General features: G+C 37.0%; 1 protein-coding gene and 1 long non-coding RNA gene across 2 annotated transcripts; one reads left to right on the forward strand and one right to left on the reverse strand.

Annotated features, from left to right (window-relative positions):
• Positions 1–212: 212 nt before the first annotated feature.
• Positions 213–2,478, reverse strand: LOC118763176. The gene is made up of 2 exons (XR_004998941.1): positions 2,158–2,478; positions 213–679 (listed from the first exon to the last, which is right to left on the reverse strand). It is a non-coding gene; the product is annotated as an uncharacterized LOC118763176 (long non-coding RNA).
• A 2,203-nt stretch (positions 2,479–4,681) lies between these two features.
• Positions 4,682–8,473, forward strand: LOC118763175 (zinc finger protein 723-like). The gene is made up of 4 exons (XM_036502620.1): positions 4,682–4,895; positions 6,423–7,207; positions 7,376–7,460; positions 8,217–8,473. The coding sequence occupies exons 2-4, from the start codon at positions 6,775–6,777 to the stop codon at positions 8,284–8,286; spliced, it is 588 nt and encodes a 195-aa protein (XP_036358513.1). The 5' UTR covers positions 4,682–4,895; positions 6,423–6,774; the 3' UTR covers positions 8,287–8,473.
• Positions 8,474–16,848: the final 8,375 nt, after the last annotated feature.

A 16,848-nucleotide genomic window follows, 5' to 3' on the forward strand; every position in this document is an offset into this window, starting at 1 on the left:
TATCCTTAGACACATCATGTATTATATAGAATACTATGTCTATAGGATATATAAAGGGAAAAGACATCATATATATATACCAAGGTATCTACTCTCAGCTAAAACTGAAGGTAGATAACTATCAATATAGCAAGAATATTAAGCTGTCTATATAACAATGGGTTGTTTAGGGGAGAGGATTAGATATACAACAATAGCAACAACAATAAATGAACGTTTCAAAGTTTTGTCTTTATTTTAAATGTGAATTTTTAACAAAGGAGCCAAACCAGCGAAGGGATCACTATGTCGTTGATATACCTGCTAGAATTAGTAGCTAAATTCACACAATATCACTGTACAGAAGGGCATATTGGACAATATGGTTGTGGGTTCTCTTTGGAAATAGGCATGATGATCCTGGCTGGAATGCGTTTGATCATAAGTCTCCGTTTGGTCAAGGTTAATCTGAGGCTAAACAACAACAGTTACACAGAAATTCACTTTGCGTCTAATGACAGACATTCCATTGCAGCGAAACATTCAGCTTCTTCAAGAGCTGCACTTAATGTTGCATGTGTCCGTGTTTCTGGGTCGCAATTTCTGAACCATTCCTACAGCATCAGGTAGCCGTGTTTAACAGTGTCAATAGACTCATCATCAATTTTCAGTTCAGTTGTATCAACTCCTAAAAAAATCGCTGCAAAAGACACAACAATAAGAAATAAATGCAACAACATTAACAATATTAACAATGATATAAAAGATGTGTGTTGTTATAAACATAACAAAGAAACTATTTCAAGAGAGAAATATAAAAAAATAGCTAAGAAACAAGAAAATTATAAGACATTGTTTTCTATTTCTAAGGATGATGAGAAAAATAACAAAGTGGTTAAATTGATGGAGATTTAAAAAAAAAATTAATTAAAGTTTACACTTGAGAATCTTTTAAGGTAAACCGATGGCAGATGTGTTTGTGAAGGCAAAAGTGTATGAGAACCTAAAGAATCAACATAGGGTACCAACAGGCAAACCATTTGATATCCTTTCATTCCTCTGCTCAATATTCTGGGAGAGTTGTGGGGATAGAGTCCCCTGGCATTTCTTCCATAGGGGCCTATCAGATGTAACCATCATTACATATTTTGGTTGGATTCCCAAGCATCAACAACTAAGTCTATCGATATCATCCAACTATTTAGTGCTTGGTCTACCCCTGGGTCTCCTACTCCATTGGTTTGGCTGGAAGAATCTGTCTTGTAATTCATTCCTGCGACATTCTGATCACATGTCCTAGGTACCAGAGATGTGAAGAAGTGGCTCAACCTGGAGAGACTCGCAGATCTCTGAACTATACATCCTATTGGGTAACATTACTCCAGAGACCCTTCAGAGAAATCCCATATATCTGTCTTAATCTGGCAGATTTCAGATCTGATGTTCAAAGGGTCATGAAAGTAATGTCTCTCTGTGAAATCAATCACCTTGCAAAGTTCCCAAAATGACACTGAAAATCAAATGAATAATGATAGACCAACAGTCGATTATTCTCAGTCAAATTCAATCCTTTTTGAATCTACTCCAGATTCAATCAATTCTCCTGAACCCATTCAGTTATTCTTATGTCTCAGTGAGAGAGAGACCAGCCATGGTCTGGCTTCACTTGTGAATATTTCATTTCTGGGCAATTTCCTTAGAGTCATTCTCTCTTTTTGGATGTGGGGAATATGATATGATTTGGCTGTGTCACCCCTATACTAAGTCTGTTTTTACTGAAGCATTTACAAACATATGTCATATGGTAAAGTCATTCCAATATGGCAATATAAATTGCAATTATCACTTTCAAACACAATAACCCAATCCCTAATGGCTTCAAGAAGACCCTAACTCATGGTCTTTTGATGGAGTAAAGACGAACCAAAAATATTGTCATTAACTCAGCTGTTTACCCTCAACATATTTTTCTTCTTTCTTCCAATATTAAATGCTACTTGTATTTTCTTGTGTATCCATAATTACCAACCTCAGTTGATACTTCATGAAATACCAGTAATATCATTAATAGAATTTATTTTGCAGCTAACCATTCCACTGGAAATTAGGACAAATGAAATAGCTCAGGTGAATGTAAAATTTATATAAATCAATTAGGTAGTGTAATTTTATACTCACCTACTTGCCACCAATCTCTTCCTAACCTCTTAGCCACTCTCAGAAGATCCTTCTCCTTCAGCTCTGGACTCCCTGAAATAAATATTTCCAAATTTTATAATTTATACTAAATTTCTTAATCTTTATTCTTGAGGCATGCTTATCATCAATGGTCAACTGGTGACCACTATGATTTTGGTCAACCTTTTTAATCTATGTAATAGCTCAATATTTTGGTCCACAACAAAATAGATTAAACTTCTTAAACTTCGTCTCTCTATCAAGACATCCTACATAATCTAACAATGTTGCATTTGTCACATTTAATTATCATTTGATAAGACTGATTTTTCTCACAGTTCTCTATTTCCCTTCTTATATCTGTACCAAACCTGTGACATGACTTCACTCACCAACATTTTTCTCATCTTCTGCTTAATTCTAATGTCAACCAAGGTGTTTTCCAAAGACCTAACCACAAATACACGGCAGACAAATTCATGTAGGATAAACATACACCTGACATCTTTGTGAAGGGTTGATGTTGGTAATCTTGAATCATACTCCGCACATCCCAGTTCACAAGAACATCATCTGATTCAGGAAATATTTTAAGACTCCTTAATAAAGAAGTTCTTTAAAACCCTTTATTCCCCCCCAAAAGTTTTGGCTTATCTATTGCTCATAAGATGTCTTCTTTTTGTGCTATTATCTCGATGCCTCTACTCTTGTGGGACAATGAGGTAGTGTACCATCACCCTAAACAGTTTCTCTTTAACCTTTGACATGCTTTCTTCTGCTACTTTGAATTTCACTTATTTCTGCTGAGCTTTGGCCAATGACGGCAACATTTATTTGCCTTCAACCCTATTCTTGACCAACTAATTAATTAATACAGTCTATTCAGAACTATTTGCATATCCTTTTGCTCTGTTGTTTGTGTTGTTATGCCATCCATTAATGTCGTCTTAGGGGACTTCACTCGAGTTATTTCTTCTGATCAATCTGCTGATCTAATAAACATTTCCATAACAAGTACAAACAAAATGACTGATATTGTGCAACCCACGGCAATTCCAGTCTCAAGACGATGCGAGTCTGTTGTGAAATATTCTGTCCTGAAGCGCATTTTGAAATCATTACAGCAACTCTTCATTAGATTCTTAATCTTTTCTCGTATATAAAAGACGTTCGTTGTTTTCAGCAACAATTCGTGTAGTACAGAACGATAAGCATTAACCTGATCAAGCCATACAACATTCAAATCGCTTTTGTTCTTCTTTGTATCTTGTATCGCATCCCAGATTCAAAATGCAAGTTCCACACATTCAGGGATTCCTGACTTCTCTCTTTTATTCTTTACTCTTTTATTTGTTTCAGTCAGTTGACTGTGGTCACGCTGGAGCACCGCCTTTAGTCGAGCATATCGACCTCAGGACTTATTCTTTGTAAGCCTGGTACTTATTCTATTGGTCTCTTTTGCCGAACAATTAAGTTACGGGGACGTAAACACACCAGTACCGGTTGTCAAGCGATGTTGGGGGGACAAACACAGATACACAAACATATACACATACATACACACACACACACACAACAAACAAACATATACACACACACATACATATATATATATATATAAATATATATATATATATATATATGTATGTATGTATGTATGTATATATTGAGGAGAGAGAGGGAAAGAAAGATCTAATCAAATGTAGGTTGGAATAGATACGTAAAGAGAAAGGGAGAGGGAAAGAGAGAGAGAGAATAAGAAAAAGGAAGACGGAAAGAGGGAGAGTCAGAATGATTGAGAGGAGGTGGAAAAGGAAGTGATATATAGGTTTACCGAAAGAGGGAGTCATCGTGATAAGAGAGAAAAAGAGGCGGGGCAATATGTAATGAAGTGTCAGGGAGAGGGAAAAAAGGAAATAATAATAAGCATGTTTAATGAGAGAGAGAGAGAGAGAGAGAGAGAGAGAGCGTGTGCGGTGAGAGGGATAAAAAGAGGCAGAGAAGAATAGAAAAAGAATAGGGAAGAGATAAAGTGAATTGTATATATACATATTGAGAGAGGGAGAGTATGAGCTGAGAGAGAAATCAGGGAGGCGGAGCTATGCAATATGAGAGAGAGAGAGATATAAGGAGAAACAGGGAGGGAACAGAGAGATACAGAAATATACAATGAGGTAGCTATGTCCTTCCTAGTTGCAAATATCAGGTATTGACTGGTATTTCTAGCATGGTTTTAGACTACTTAAATCAGTATTAAAACTTCTGAAAATGTTCTTTAACTCTTCTATGAAAAAGAACAAAAATTTAAAGGCCATTGGCTGGTGTTTCTAGCATGGTGTACGAACATATCTTGTTTGATTTAATATATAAATCCTTATGTGTCCTTCAATTGATATACGATGTAGTGAATTTCGTGTCATTTGCTTATTGCTTCTAGCATAAAGAATGACCACGCCCTAACCCTAACCCCTCCCCCTCAATGTAAGGGTAGGTAAAGGGAGATAATTAGACTTTGCTGCGTGCAATAGTTCAGGAGAGGAAATACGCATGCGCATTGAACGAGCATTCTACTTGATGTTGACTTCCGCTTAAATCTCCTTTGAATGAATTTCTTTTAATCAGCTGATAATAATAAGAATAATAATAATAAGACATTTATAATTCTTTATAAGGTATTTCTCAACTGCGACACAGACACACACATATATAAACAACACTATCCTTTACGAGACATTTGCGTAAGTATTAAACAATGAAAAGATTCTGTTTTTTAATTCTGTAGACTTTCGGTTTTTGGCGCCTCAATTCTTTGTGTCTTTTCGATGTTTTATGAATGAGAGATGTCCTTGGTTTCTGCGGTATTTGGCTGCTATTTCTTGCTACGAAAGCGACATTCTGTGATTTCTGCGATATTTGGCTGCTATTTCTAGCTATGGAAGCTACCTTCTGCCTTCTCCGTCTTTGCCTCTTTAGGTTGTTATGTGTTTTAGTTTTAGAAATATTCTCAAATACTTTCCAACACTGAAATGTTCGGAAACCAATACTTTATTATAATTTATCAATTGTTTCTCAGTATCAATATCGATCTGTGCGCCAAACTAATTAGTAATTTGTTTCCTCATAACTTTCTGAAATACCTTTTCAGATGTTGTAGGTAAGAATTATGCAGGAATTTGTTGTGTAAAGAAAAGTACAACTGAGTGGAGGTTGTGGATAATTTATACACGTCGACTTTATTTTCTCATACCTGTAGATAGAAAATTATGCTCAAAAATAAGGTGGAACGTTGGAATTTCTCGTCAACATAAGCTTTATATTATTTGCTTAAGGCGACGAGCTGGCAGAAACGTTAGCACGATGGGCGAAATGCTTAGCGGTATTTCGTGTGCCGTTACGTTCTGAGTTCAAGTTCCGCCTAGGTCGACTTTGCCTTTCATCCTTTCGGGGTCGATTAAATATGTACCAGTTACGCACTGGAGTCGATATAATCGACTTAATCCGTATGCCTGTCCTTGTTTGTCCCCTCTATGTTTAGCCCCTTGTGGGTAGTAAAGAAATAGAGTATTTGCTTTGAGTTTTCCCCACCCTCCTCTTGCTTTGCTCGCATTTTTTTTTTCATATTCATTTCCTACACATCTTTTTTTTTTTATCCCGTTTCACTATTTTTCTTTTCTGATTTTTGTTTCCGGGTCAAGTTGTAAACATTACCCACAATTATCTTCATTATGTATATGAAAATGATGGGGGTGGGAAGGCCATTTATGAAGAAGATATTAAAACCTGATTTCCACCCGCTTTTAAGACACCAAACCCCGTTACAATTCTTGGGTGTTTCTTGTATTCCTGTAAAAATCTATTGCTAATTGGATCTTTTCCTTTTCATGGGCAGATCGATTAATTAATTTTTTTTTAACTAAACACTTTGAAACTTCGGATACTGCTAGGATGTGTCATATAAAACATCTTTTACTCTTAGTGTTGCTGAGAAAAGTTTCTATTTTCAAAGTTATTTTGTGTTAAAGTTGTCATATTTCAGTAATTTCAACCAATCAATGACGTATATTCAGCTGAATAAAATTACTGCTGTTGTTTGTCAACAACTTCTGGCAGTGTATATACACACATATGTATACGTTGATGCTTGTGTGTGTATGTAAAAAAAAAATTATTCAGTTGTTGAATGTTTATTTTGACATCAAGAGAAATGAATCTGTATTTTTTACATAGCTTCTAAACCTTACACTCTTGTTTCTCTATAATTTCAGAACATCAGATGACGTTGACATCACAGAAGAAACATCCTCAATATTTACCATTTTTTAAAGACTAAAGCAAAATATTATACAAAACAGATGTATAACATTGTTTCTACAAATCTGTTGTAGAATTCCTGTGAAACATTTGCTCTGAAATAATACTATTAGCCAAGTTTGTGAACATCACTGACTGGAGTGTCTAAAAGAGGAGCCCCTCTGCTGGTGAAACTTCACAGAATTTATGTAATTGCTGCTAAACAAAGGTAACATCACTGAAATACAACAGTAGAAGTATTTCTAAGGAGTAAAGTGTAAGAATAAAGCAAGAAAAATAATTTTACTGGAATTTGAGGGGAAAATAATGGAAAAGTGTGAGAAACGTAAAGAAATGGTTTCCTCTGAAATGAAAGAGAAAGGAAAATTGTCATATGACTGTGACATCTGTGAAAAGGTTTTCTCTCTCAAATGTAACCTAAATTCCCACAAACGTATTCATGCAGGAGAGAAGCCATATCACTGTGATATTTGTGGTAAATCATTCTCTCAAAATATTCATTTAACTGGACACAGAAATATTCATACAGGAGACAAGCCATATCACTGTGGGATCTGTGGTATATCATTTTCTCAGTGTGCTACCTTAACTAAACACAAACGTATTCATACTGGAGAGAGGCCACATCATTGTGATATCTGTGGTAAATCATTCTCTCAAAGTACTCACTTGACTACACACATACGTATTCATACAGGAGAGAGGCCATATCATTGTGATATCTGTGGTAAATCATTCTCCGAACGTAATACCTTAGCAGCACACATACGTATTCATACAGGAGAGAAACCGTATCATTGTGATATTTGTGGTAAATCATTCACTCAAAATTGTACTTTAACTACACACAAGCGTATTCACACAGGAGAGAAGCCATTTTACTGTGATATCTGTGGTATATCATTCACTGAAAATAGTGCCTTGGCAATCCACAAACGTATTCATACAGGAGAGAAACCATATCAGTGTGATATCTGTGGTAAATCATTCTCCGAGCGTAATAACTTAGTAGCACACAAACGTATTCACACAGACGAGAAGCCATATCATTGTGATATTTGTGGTAAATCATTCTCTCAAAGTTATACTTTAAAGAAACACAAATGTATTCACACAGGGGAGAAACCATATCACTGTGATATCTGTCGTAAATCATTCTCTCAAAATAATGACTTAACAAAGCACATACGTACTCATACAGGAGAGAAGCCACATCATTGTGATATCTGTGGTAAATCATTCTCTGAACATAATAACTTAGCAGCACACAAACGTACTCATACTGGAGAGAAACCATATCATTGTGATACCTGTGGTAAATCATTCTCCGAACGTACTAGCTTAGCAGCACACAGACGTATTCACACTGGGGAGATGCCATATCACTGTGATATCTGTGGTAAATCATTCTATCAAAATAGTGACTTAACAAAACACATACGTATTCATACAGGCGAGAAGCCATATCATTGTGATATCTGTGGTAAATCATTCTCTGCAAATAGTGCCTTGGCAATCCACACACGTATTCATACAAGAGAGAAGCCATATCATTGTGATATTTGTGGTAAATCATTCTCTCAGAGTGCTGACTTAAAGAGACACAAACGTATTCATACAGGAGAGAAGCCATATCACTGTGATGTTTGTGGTAAATTATTCTCTCGAAATGGTAACTTAAAGAAACACAACCGTGTCCACACAGGAGAGAAGCCATATCACTGTGATGTTTGTGGTAAATTATTCTATCAAAATAGTAACTTAATGAGACACAAAATTATTCATACGAGGGAGGAAGGAAAAGGGCAGTTTTTGTAGTTGAGATTTTTTGTGTTTTGTTTCAATATTCACCTCCCACTCATGTATTTACTTTCCCTGGTGTAAGGACCCCTTATACCAAATCTCCTGACAACCCTACACATTATTCTTTCTTGAATATCACATCCTGTAATTACAGAATATTTCCTGTTTATTGTATTTTAAATGCTTCTCTCATTAATTATGTTACACAATAATTTACATTATTATTTTTTTATACTCAAGAATATTGTAAATTTGTCAAATATTGACGTAAACAGTGACACCCAAATACAAAACAGAACAGACCGCAAAGGAAGAACATAGGCATATGTGTAGTTTAGTGCCCCACACCCGACTGAATCCTTGTTAGTTTCTTGATAATGGTTTCTTTGCAGAAATAGGTTTTCAAGTGTCCAAATTATTATGATTTCTCATTATCCTTTGTCAACTTTGTTTATATTTACAAAATTTCAGACCCTGAACTTGTGATGTGTAAATTGTTTGTTCCTTAAAGGCATCATATCAATGTACCTTTTATAGGAATTATATCTGACAGCTAAATGTCGTTGGCTCCCTTTGTCTTTCTGTTTATTTTATGTTTAACCCTGAAAAGCTCTGTAACTTTGTGCTTTTCCAGAAGAATGAATTTCACGTTCCAAATCTGCATCCAAAACAAAATCATCCATAAATAATAGTGAAAATTGATAATTATCATCTAAAAGAGGAAGTCATCCGTGGATAATAAAAATAAATATATATTCTATAAGAAATAACTCAAGTTTTAGATCTGCTCTCTCTCTTTCACCATCAGCCTCTCTCTACTAATTACCACACTTTTTATATTTCTCTCTCTCTCTCTCTCTCTATATATATATATATATATATATATATATATTTCTTTACTACCCACAAGGGGCTAAACACAGAGGAGACAAACAAGGACAGACAAACGGATTAAGTTGATTACATCGACCCCAGTGCGTAACTGGTACTTAATTTATCGATCCCGGAAGGATGAAAGGCAAAGTCGACCTCGGCGGAATTTGAACTCGGAACGTAACGGCAGACGAAATACGGCAACGCATTTCGCCTGGCGTGCTAACGTTTCTGCCAGCTCGCTGCCTTCATATATATATATATTATCTCACACATTTCTTTAATTTTGTTTTAAACTTTGTCTTCCATTTATCACAGCTATCATGTACATATCTTGTTTTCTGATTTGGAAAAATCACCAAGCTTTAAACCTCTGTAACAAGTTCTAAAATGTTTCGGGAATACATTAATCACAAACTGGGATTCAGTGTGAAAAAGTACATCAATATTCGAAGTTTGAACATTTTCAGTTACTTTTGAAGGTTCAAAATCCGTAGGGATAACAGTAAATGCCTCTCTATTTGTCTTACTTTTTCATTTCTCGCTAAAGAGAAGGAAAGAAAGAAGAAAAAATGTGTTTATATCTATACAGTTGGTCAGTTCTTTTGATAGAAGATGACAAGTTGATTCTTGGTCTGTAAAAATGGCAAGACTAGGTGGTTACTGTAAGGTGGGGTCTGTTTTGATTAGGAATAATGAAAGTTATTTTTCAAAAAATTGTCTGGACTTATCATCATCATTGTCCAATGCTTGGTTCCCATGCTGGTATGGGTTGGAAAATCTGGATGCAAGAATATATACATACACACACTTATGCATATAGCTTATGGTTCCAGATGGGTTTATAAGGAAGTTGATGTGATTTGCATATTTTCAGCCATTGAGTTTGGAGGAGAATTTTGCTATGAAGTGTTGTTCCATATTTTTTCTGAAGAAGGTGTCATTCCTTGGGCATTTATAGAAGGGAAATGAGAAATGTATTAAACAAATACTGCATAAGAAACAGTAAACGCCAAGAGAAAAAGCTGAAAAACTAACTGACAAGAGCAAAATTCTCATCAGAGAACGAAACCGAATTCTTTGTGAAAGAATGTGGGATCTGCAATAACGCCATCTACAAATATATAGAGAGAAACAACCAAATAAAATTTAAGAGTGGACATACATTCAAAGCAAATGCAAACATGAAATGCAAGACACAATTTAATATATTGCATAACCTGACCCACGTGCAAGACGAACTATATAGGTGAAACAGGTGATTCTTTATGCGAACGAGCCAGTATTCACCAACAACATATCCAACAGGGAGAGCTACAAAAAATTCTATTAAATAAACACTTAGAAACATGTGGACAAGGAAGATTCGAGATCTTTCACTTTGGAAATATTTTTCTTTCACATCCCCTGGTGAGCTGGCCCAACCAAAGTAACCATCTGTTCTAGCCACCTACATAAAAATATATATTCTTTTCCTTTTCTCTTTGTCTCCTGTTCAAAATGCTTCCTTTCAGATATACAGTCACACACTCTCTCACTTCCTCCCTCCACTAAGTTATCTCAAGAACGTAGATATAGATGGAGTGATGTAAAATATAATGCGGGGAAGCTGTTATCAACAACTGTTGTATTTGTTTCCATGTACGAATAAATTTAGACTTATTGATTGGTGATGTTTTTGTTTCACATAGAAGAAATTTTGAGAGTAAACCATATTTCTGCATTCTGTGGGTGGCAAGTAAAGAGGGTGGCTTCAAGAAAGATCAACCAACTTTAAATTAAAACCTAAAGACTAGAGCAACAACGAATGGATTAATTGTTAAAATATGGTTTGTTTTTCATATAAAATGGAAGAAAACTCGAAAAATACACAAAATTACTGTTTGAAAGGGATCTCACGTGATTTTAGAGACAACACCCAAGTGTTCTAAAATTTGTATAAAAATGAAGGACACTTTAAGAATGATCTGTGAAACACTGTCCTAAAGGTGGCCTCACTTCATGCTAGAAATAACAGTAACATTTGCATTCTTCTTCATAGAAAAGTGTAGCATAACTAAAAGTATTCTCCAATGAATTCATACCATGCTAGATATAACAGCCAGTGGCTCACAATTGCGCATTGATTTTCATACAAAGTTGAGGACCCTTGAAGAAGCATCCCATATGTGGTCATTCTTTATGCTAGAAGCAATAAGCAAGTGACACGAAATTCACTACATCGTATAACAATTGAAGGACACATAAGGATTTATATATAAAATCAAACAAGAGATGTTCGTATACCATGCTAGAAACACCAGCCAATGGCCTTTAAATTTTTGTTCTTTTTCATAGAAGAGTAAAGAACATTTTCAGAAGCATGGTTTTAATACTGATTTAAGTAGTGTAAAACCATGCTAGAAATACCAGTCAATGGCCCTGATATTTGCAACTAGGAAGGACATAGAAATTAGCTGACCTCTTGACACCAATGTGGTTAGAAAAATGTAAGAAAAAGAGGACGTTTATTGACCATTGATAAGGAATTTGCAAGGCTATTACCCAAAATACACTTTCCAGCTGCAAACCTGTTATTATTGTAGCAACAGAATACATACCGACCCGCCTGGAGCAAAGTATGTCCAAATGTGGAATATTTGGGAAAGAATAGAAATCTTTCATCCAAACTCTACAAGTGATCACGATATCTGGGACTAAAAACAGTTGGATGAAATGTCACTAAGCATTTTCGACCATCGTGACAATCATTCTGCCAGATCACTGCATTTTCACAGGCATCCGCTTCGATAAATAGATATAAAGATATCTAAATGCATAGAAGTACAATAGACTGATATGTGATAGCAATTATATTCCAAATTGAAAGCTTGTCTCTCTCTTTCTTCATATCTCTATCTCCCTATGCCTGTCTCTCTCTCTTTCCCTCTCTCTCTCTCTCTCTCTCTCTATCTATCTATCTATCTGTCTATTTATCTCTCTCTCTCTCTATATATATATATATATACATTTGTATATTTGAAAGGCAAAAACCACTAGGTGGTCAGCCGTACACACACACACACACACACACATATATATATGTAGTGGATCTTGCAAGTATGAAGTGGATTCGATCCACCATAATCAAATTTAAATTAAAACTGCAGCAGAACTTTTCCCACGGTGAAACAATGGTTTTTCTCTAACAGCAGTTTTTACATTTTCCAGATGCCCTTTAGTTCGGCCGAAATAATGTCTTTTCCCTTGACCCTTCCTAACCTATTCTACATCACCAAAAGCTAGAATAGAAATAACAAGACCACCAACTAAATCTATTGTTCTCAATGGTATGTCTATCCTTCGGCAAAAATACCCCAAGCAAAAATCAGTTAGTCACAGTCGGTGATGACTCAATGAGGTCTGGCTGACCAGCCTTGGTCAGAGGGAGAAATGAAGTTTACTGTCAGCAACTGTGAGAAAACGTCCCATACCCTACACATCTCACCAGCTCTAATTCTCTTCTCTTACAACATCATTCTGCCGATATCTGTAGATTACTACTAACTATTCGTATACGCCAAACTATGTAAAGAAGCGGTCTACCCCATCAAACTTTACTTCGCATGCTTTTTATCTATTATAACCTGTTCATCAAGGCAAGGTATTGTAATGTAACGGTAAATAAAGATTTCCTTAAAACTTCCTGCATTGTTCATCTTTCACATCCTACGGTATGCGATTAGAACAACAAATTTTTAATCGTTGCATCTGCTGACTCCGATATTTTCATAATAATTTTTACCAATCAATCTTACCCATAACAATTTTATTTATAATAGGCCACAAGTAGCTAAACACAGAGAGGACAAACAAGGACAGACAAGCGAATTAAGCCGTTTACATCGACCCCAGTGCGTAACTGGTACTTAATTTATCGACCCCGAAATGATGAAAGGCAAAGTCGACCTCGGCGGAATTTGAACTCAGAACGTAACGGCAGATGAAATACGGCTATGCATTTCGCCCGGTGTGATAACGATTCTGCCAGCTCGCTGCTATATATTGTAGTTTCGGCTCAGAGCTGCGCCCATGCTGTGGCACAGTCATTTAGCTACACTGTTATTACTGAGAGCCTCCTCTAGTATGTGGAACTTGCTGAAGAATGGATTTTGATGTCGCTGCCCTCATTTGCACCTCTTGACGCGAGGTAGGTTCATCTGGGAATCTCTACAGGAAATGGTCTAGTTTTGATTTGAGAACACCTACATCTACTTTGTGCAGCTTCCTCAGGCTCTTTGGGAGAATATTAAAAATCTGCGAAACGCTTAGCAGTATTTCCAGTATTTCGTCTGTTTTCACGTTCTGAGTTCAAATTCCGCCGAAGTCAACTTTGCATTTCGGTGTCGATAAATTAAGTACCAGTTGCGTACTAGGATCGATCTAACCCTAACCCTTCCCAAATTTTCGGCCTTGTGCCTAGAGTAGAAAAGAAAAGACTTGATTTCTCTCTAATTACCAGATGACGAAATAAAAACGATTATATAAAAGTGTGGATTTGTAAAGGAGAAACAGGAGAATAAGAATTGAAAAGTGGGTTTGTCGTTTACAGAGAGAGAGAGGGATAGAGAGAGATTAAGAGACTAAACGGTGGTGGAGAGAATTTGAAGTTATGCATATGATATGTGGGCCATGCGTTTTACTTTTTAAAGCATTGAGTTGTGGCGACGCTGGGGCTTAGCTTCGGTGGGTTTAATCAAGCATATAAACACCAATATTTTTTTAAAAGTCATATACATATTTCTACTCTAATTAGTCAATAATTACTAATTCATAGCATGTTTTTATAATGGAAATGATTTGCACATATATATATATATATATATATATATGTATATGAATATGTACATACAAATGCTCTTATTTTCACATTTATGTTTATTTTCTCAAACCATTATATAACTATATGTATGTGTCCACCATTTTTATAAGAAGTAATACAAAAGTTGAACTAAAATATCTGAGGAAATTTAAAAGAAGAAAATTATACCTAATTATATCTGATGGAGTTATATATTTGAAGGAAAATGTTTAATTTCTAAGTCAATTTTACAGGAATGAAAAAAAAACTTTGTTTAATTCATATACTTCTATGCAATGTCGACAATAAATCTCTGCCTTCAGCTAAAAAACGGAAATATTTTACATGATGTTTCAATTTTATGTTTATTAATGAAAAGTGCTAATTAATATCCTTGGATGCAGTAAATATGCCTCCATTTATCTTGCTTACTATATAGAAACAGCATTATTATCATTTACAGAGTTGTAAAAACGGCACCGTATAACAAAACCATTCGCCCCGAAATATATATGTATGTATATATATAAAGTAAATCCAAACAAGAAAACAAAAAAAAAACACAACAACGCAAGGACGTGGAACAAATAAAGTATTATTGGACGCTCAGGACAGAAGGGAAGAAGGAGGGTTTAACGTTTCAAGCGGAGCTCTTCGTCGGAAACATAGGAAAAGGAAAGATCCCGAGAAGGGAAGACAGAGGAAAAAATCGCCAGTGGTACTCAGGTCACACAATGAAAGACGGAAGTAGTAAGGTAGAAGAATAATGTTTTTTAAAGACAGGAGAGTTTATCAAAGACAGTATGGTAACGAAAGTGAGAGGGGGAATGTGTGTGGGTGTGTGCGTGCAGGGAGGTCAGCGTGTGCGTGTGTGTGTGTATGTGTGCAATGATGACACGTGTGTGTGTGTATGTGTGTATGGCGAACAACTGGATAGTAGCAGGCCAGTATGTAAGAATTAAGGAGTGGTGTTTTTGGGTCCAGTCACAGGTCAAAAACAAAGAGGTATGTGTGTGTTTTGTTTGTAGTGTGTATGTGTAGAGTTTGTGTGTGGCGAGTAACTGTGCTTAACTTAGTGTATGTGTGCGTGTGTGTATATGTATGTATAATTGTGTGCGTGTATGTATAGTTGTGTGCCGTCTGTATGGGATGTATGTGTGGGTTCATTTGTGTGTGTGTATGTATGTATGTGCGTGAAGTTGTATGTGTGTGTGTAAGCGTATATGGATGTATATGCGTGTATCCATGGGGTTGTGAGTTTTGCGTGTGTGCGCATGTTTTTGTGTGTGTCTGTGCTTATATGTGCGTACGTATGTGTATGTGTGCGTGCGCGTGTAGGTAAATATTGTGTGTATGTATATGTGTCGGTGTGTATGTGAATTTGTGTGTGTGTACGTGCGTGGGAGTGAATGTATGTATATATGTGCGTGTGTGTACAAATGTAGGGGTTTATATGTGTGTATATGTATGTATGCAAGGATACACTTTATAATTGTAAGGTTGATGGAAAAAATTGGTGTGGGTGTATGTGAATCCACAGGCACACGCATACACACACTGACGCACGCCTGCAATACAGCCAACCCCATATGCATGTATGTGTGTGTGTGTGTGTATGTTTGTGTGCGTATGTGTGTGTGTATGCATGTATGTGTGTATGTGTGAGTATGTGTGTGTGTATGTATGTATGTGTGCATGCGTGTATGTGTGTGTGTATGTATGTATGTGTGTGTGTGTGTATGTATGTATGTGTGTATGTGTATGTTTGTGTGTGTGTGTATGTATGTACGTATGTATTATGTATGTATGTGTGTGTACGTATGTATGTGTGTGTGTGTGTGAATATATGCGTGTGTGTGTGGGGTTTCTTCTGGAGTTGTGTGGGCGTAATATACATGTGTGTGCGCTTACGTGCGTGTATGTGAGCGTGTCTCTGCTAGGTGTTTATAAGAGTGTGCGTATCTGTATGACTATTGTTTGTTGGTGTGTGTGCACGGGCATGTGGGGGTGTGTGGGTGTGTGTATAGGTGTGGAAGTATGTGTGCGTACATGTGCATGTAGGTTGTATGTGTGTGGTGTGTTGGAAGTAGGTGTGTTCGTGGATACGTGAGTATGTGTGTGTGTGTTTCTGTATAAGGACAATAAAAAAAAAGAAGGGGTGAGGTGGAGTGTAGTCACTAAGAGGTGGGGGCTGTGTTGAGTCCGTGTGGGGTATTGGTTTGTAGAGTGAAAATGAAACGTTGCTCCAAGTGAAGCCTGGATTGTGGAGGACTGTTGTGTGAGGCGAGACCAAACACAGAGATGTCATCGGGGGAATGGCTGGCCGAGCGGAAGTGACGTGCGATGGAAGAATTGGACCGTAGATGAATACCCCTTAGATGTTCGGCGAATCGGTCTGACAACCGGCGTCCCATCTGTCCTATATACAGCATTCCGCAGAGGTTGCATTTAATGCAGTTTATGAGACCAGACGAAGTACACGTAAAAGAATGTCTGATACGTACAGTTCGCTGGTTGGAACCGGTGACAGCGGTGGTGTTGGTGATGAAGGGGCAGGTGTTGCAGCGGGATCTGGAGCACCGGAAGGATCCGTGTGGGGCTGAGGGGGAAGAAGAGAGGGTGCTACGGACCAGGAAGTCGCGTAGATTCCGGGCTCGTTTGAAGGAGGACAGGGGCGGGTTGGGGAAAATGGGGCGGGTCGTGGGATCGAGCTGGAGGCGACGGAAGGCACGTAGTATCTTCCGACGAAGGGGTAGAGTAGAGGGGTGGAAAAAGAGGGGAAAGGGGGTGGGTGAGAGGAAGGAGAAAGGGCGGTGGTGCGGTCGATGCGACGGGCGCGGGCGAGGGCGTTCAAGACCAGTGTA

Source organism: Octopus sinensis, linkage group LG4 (genome assembly GCF_006345805.1).
Source record: "Octopus sinensis linkage group LG4, ASM634580v1, whole genome shotgun sequence".
NCBI classification, from domain to species: Eukaryota; Metazoa; Mollusca; class Cephalopoda; order Octopoda; family Octopodidae; genus Octopus; species Octopus sinensis.

Coding starts and splice junctions, on each gene's coding strand:
- LOC118763175 (XM_036502620.1), top strand. CDS start 6,775: ATGGAAAAGTGTGAGAAACGTAAAGAAATGGTTTCCTCTGAAATGAAA. Junction 7,208..7,375: donor TATCTGTGGTAAATCATTCT/CCGAACGTAATA, acceptor GTATATCATTCA/CTGAAAATAGTGCCTTGGCA. Junction 7,461..8,216: donor ATCTGTGGTAAATCATTCTC/CGAGCGTAATAA, acceptor TAAATTATTCTA/TCAAAATAGTAACTTAATGA.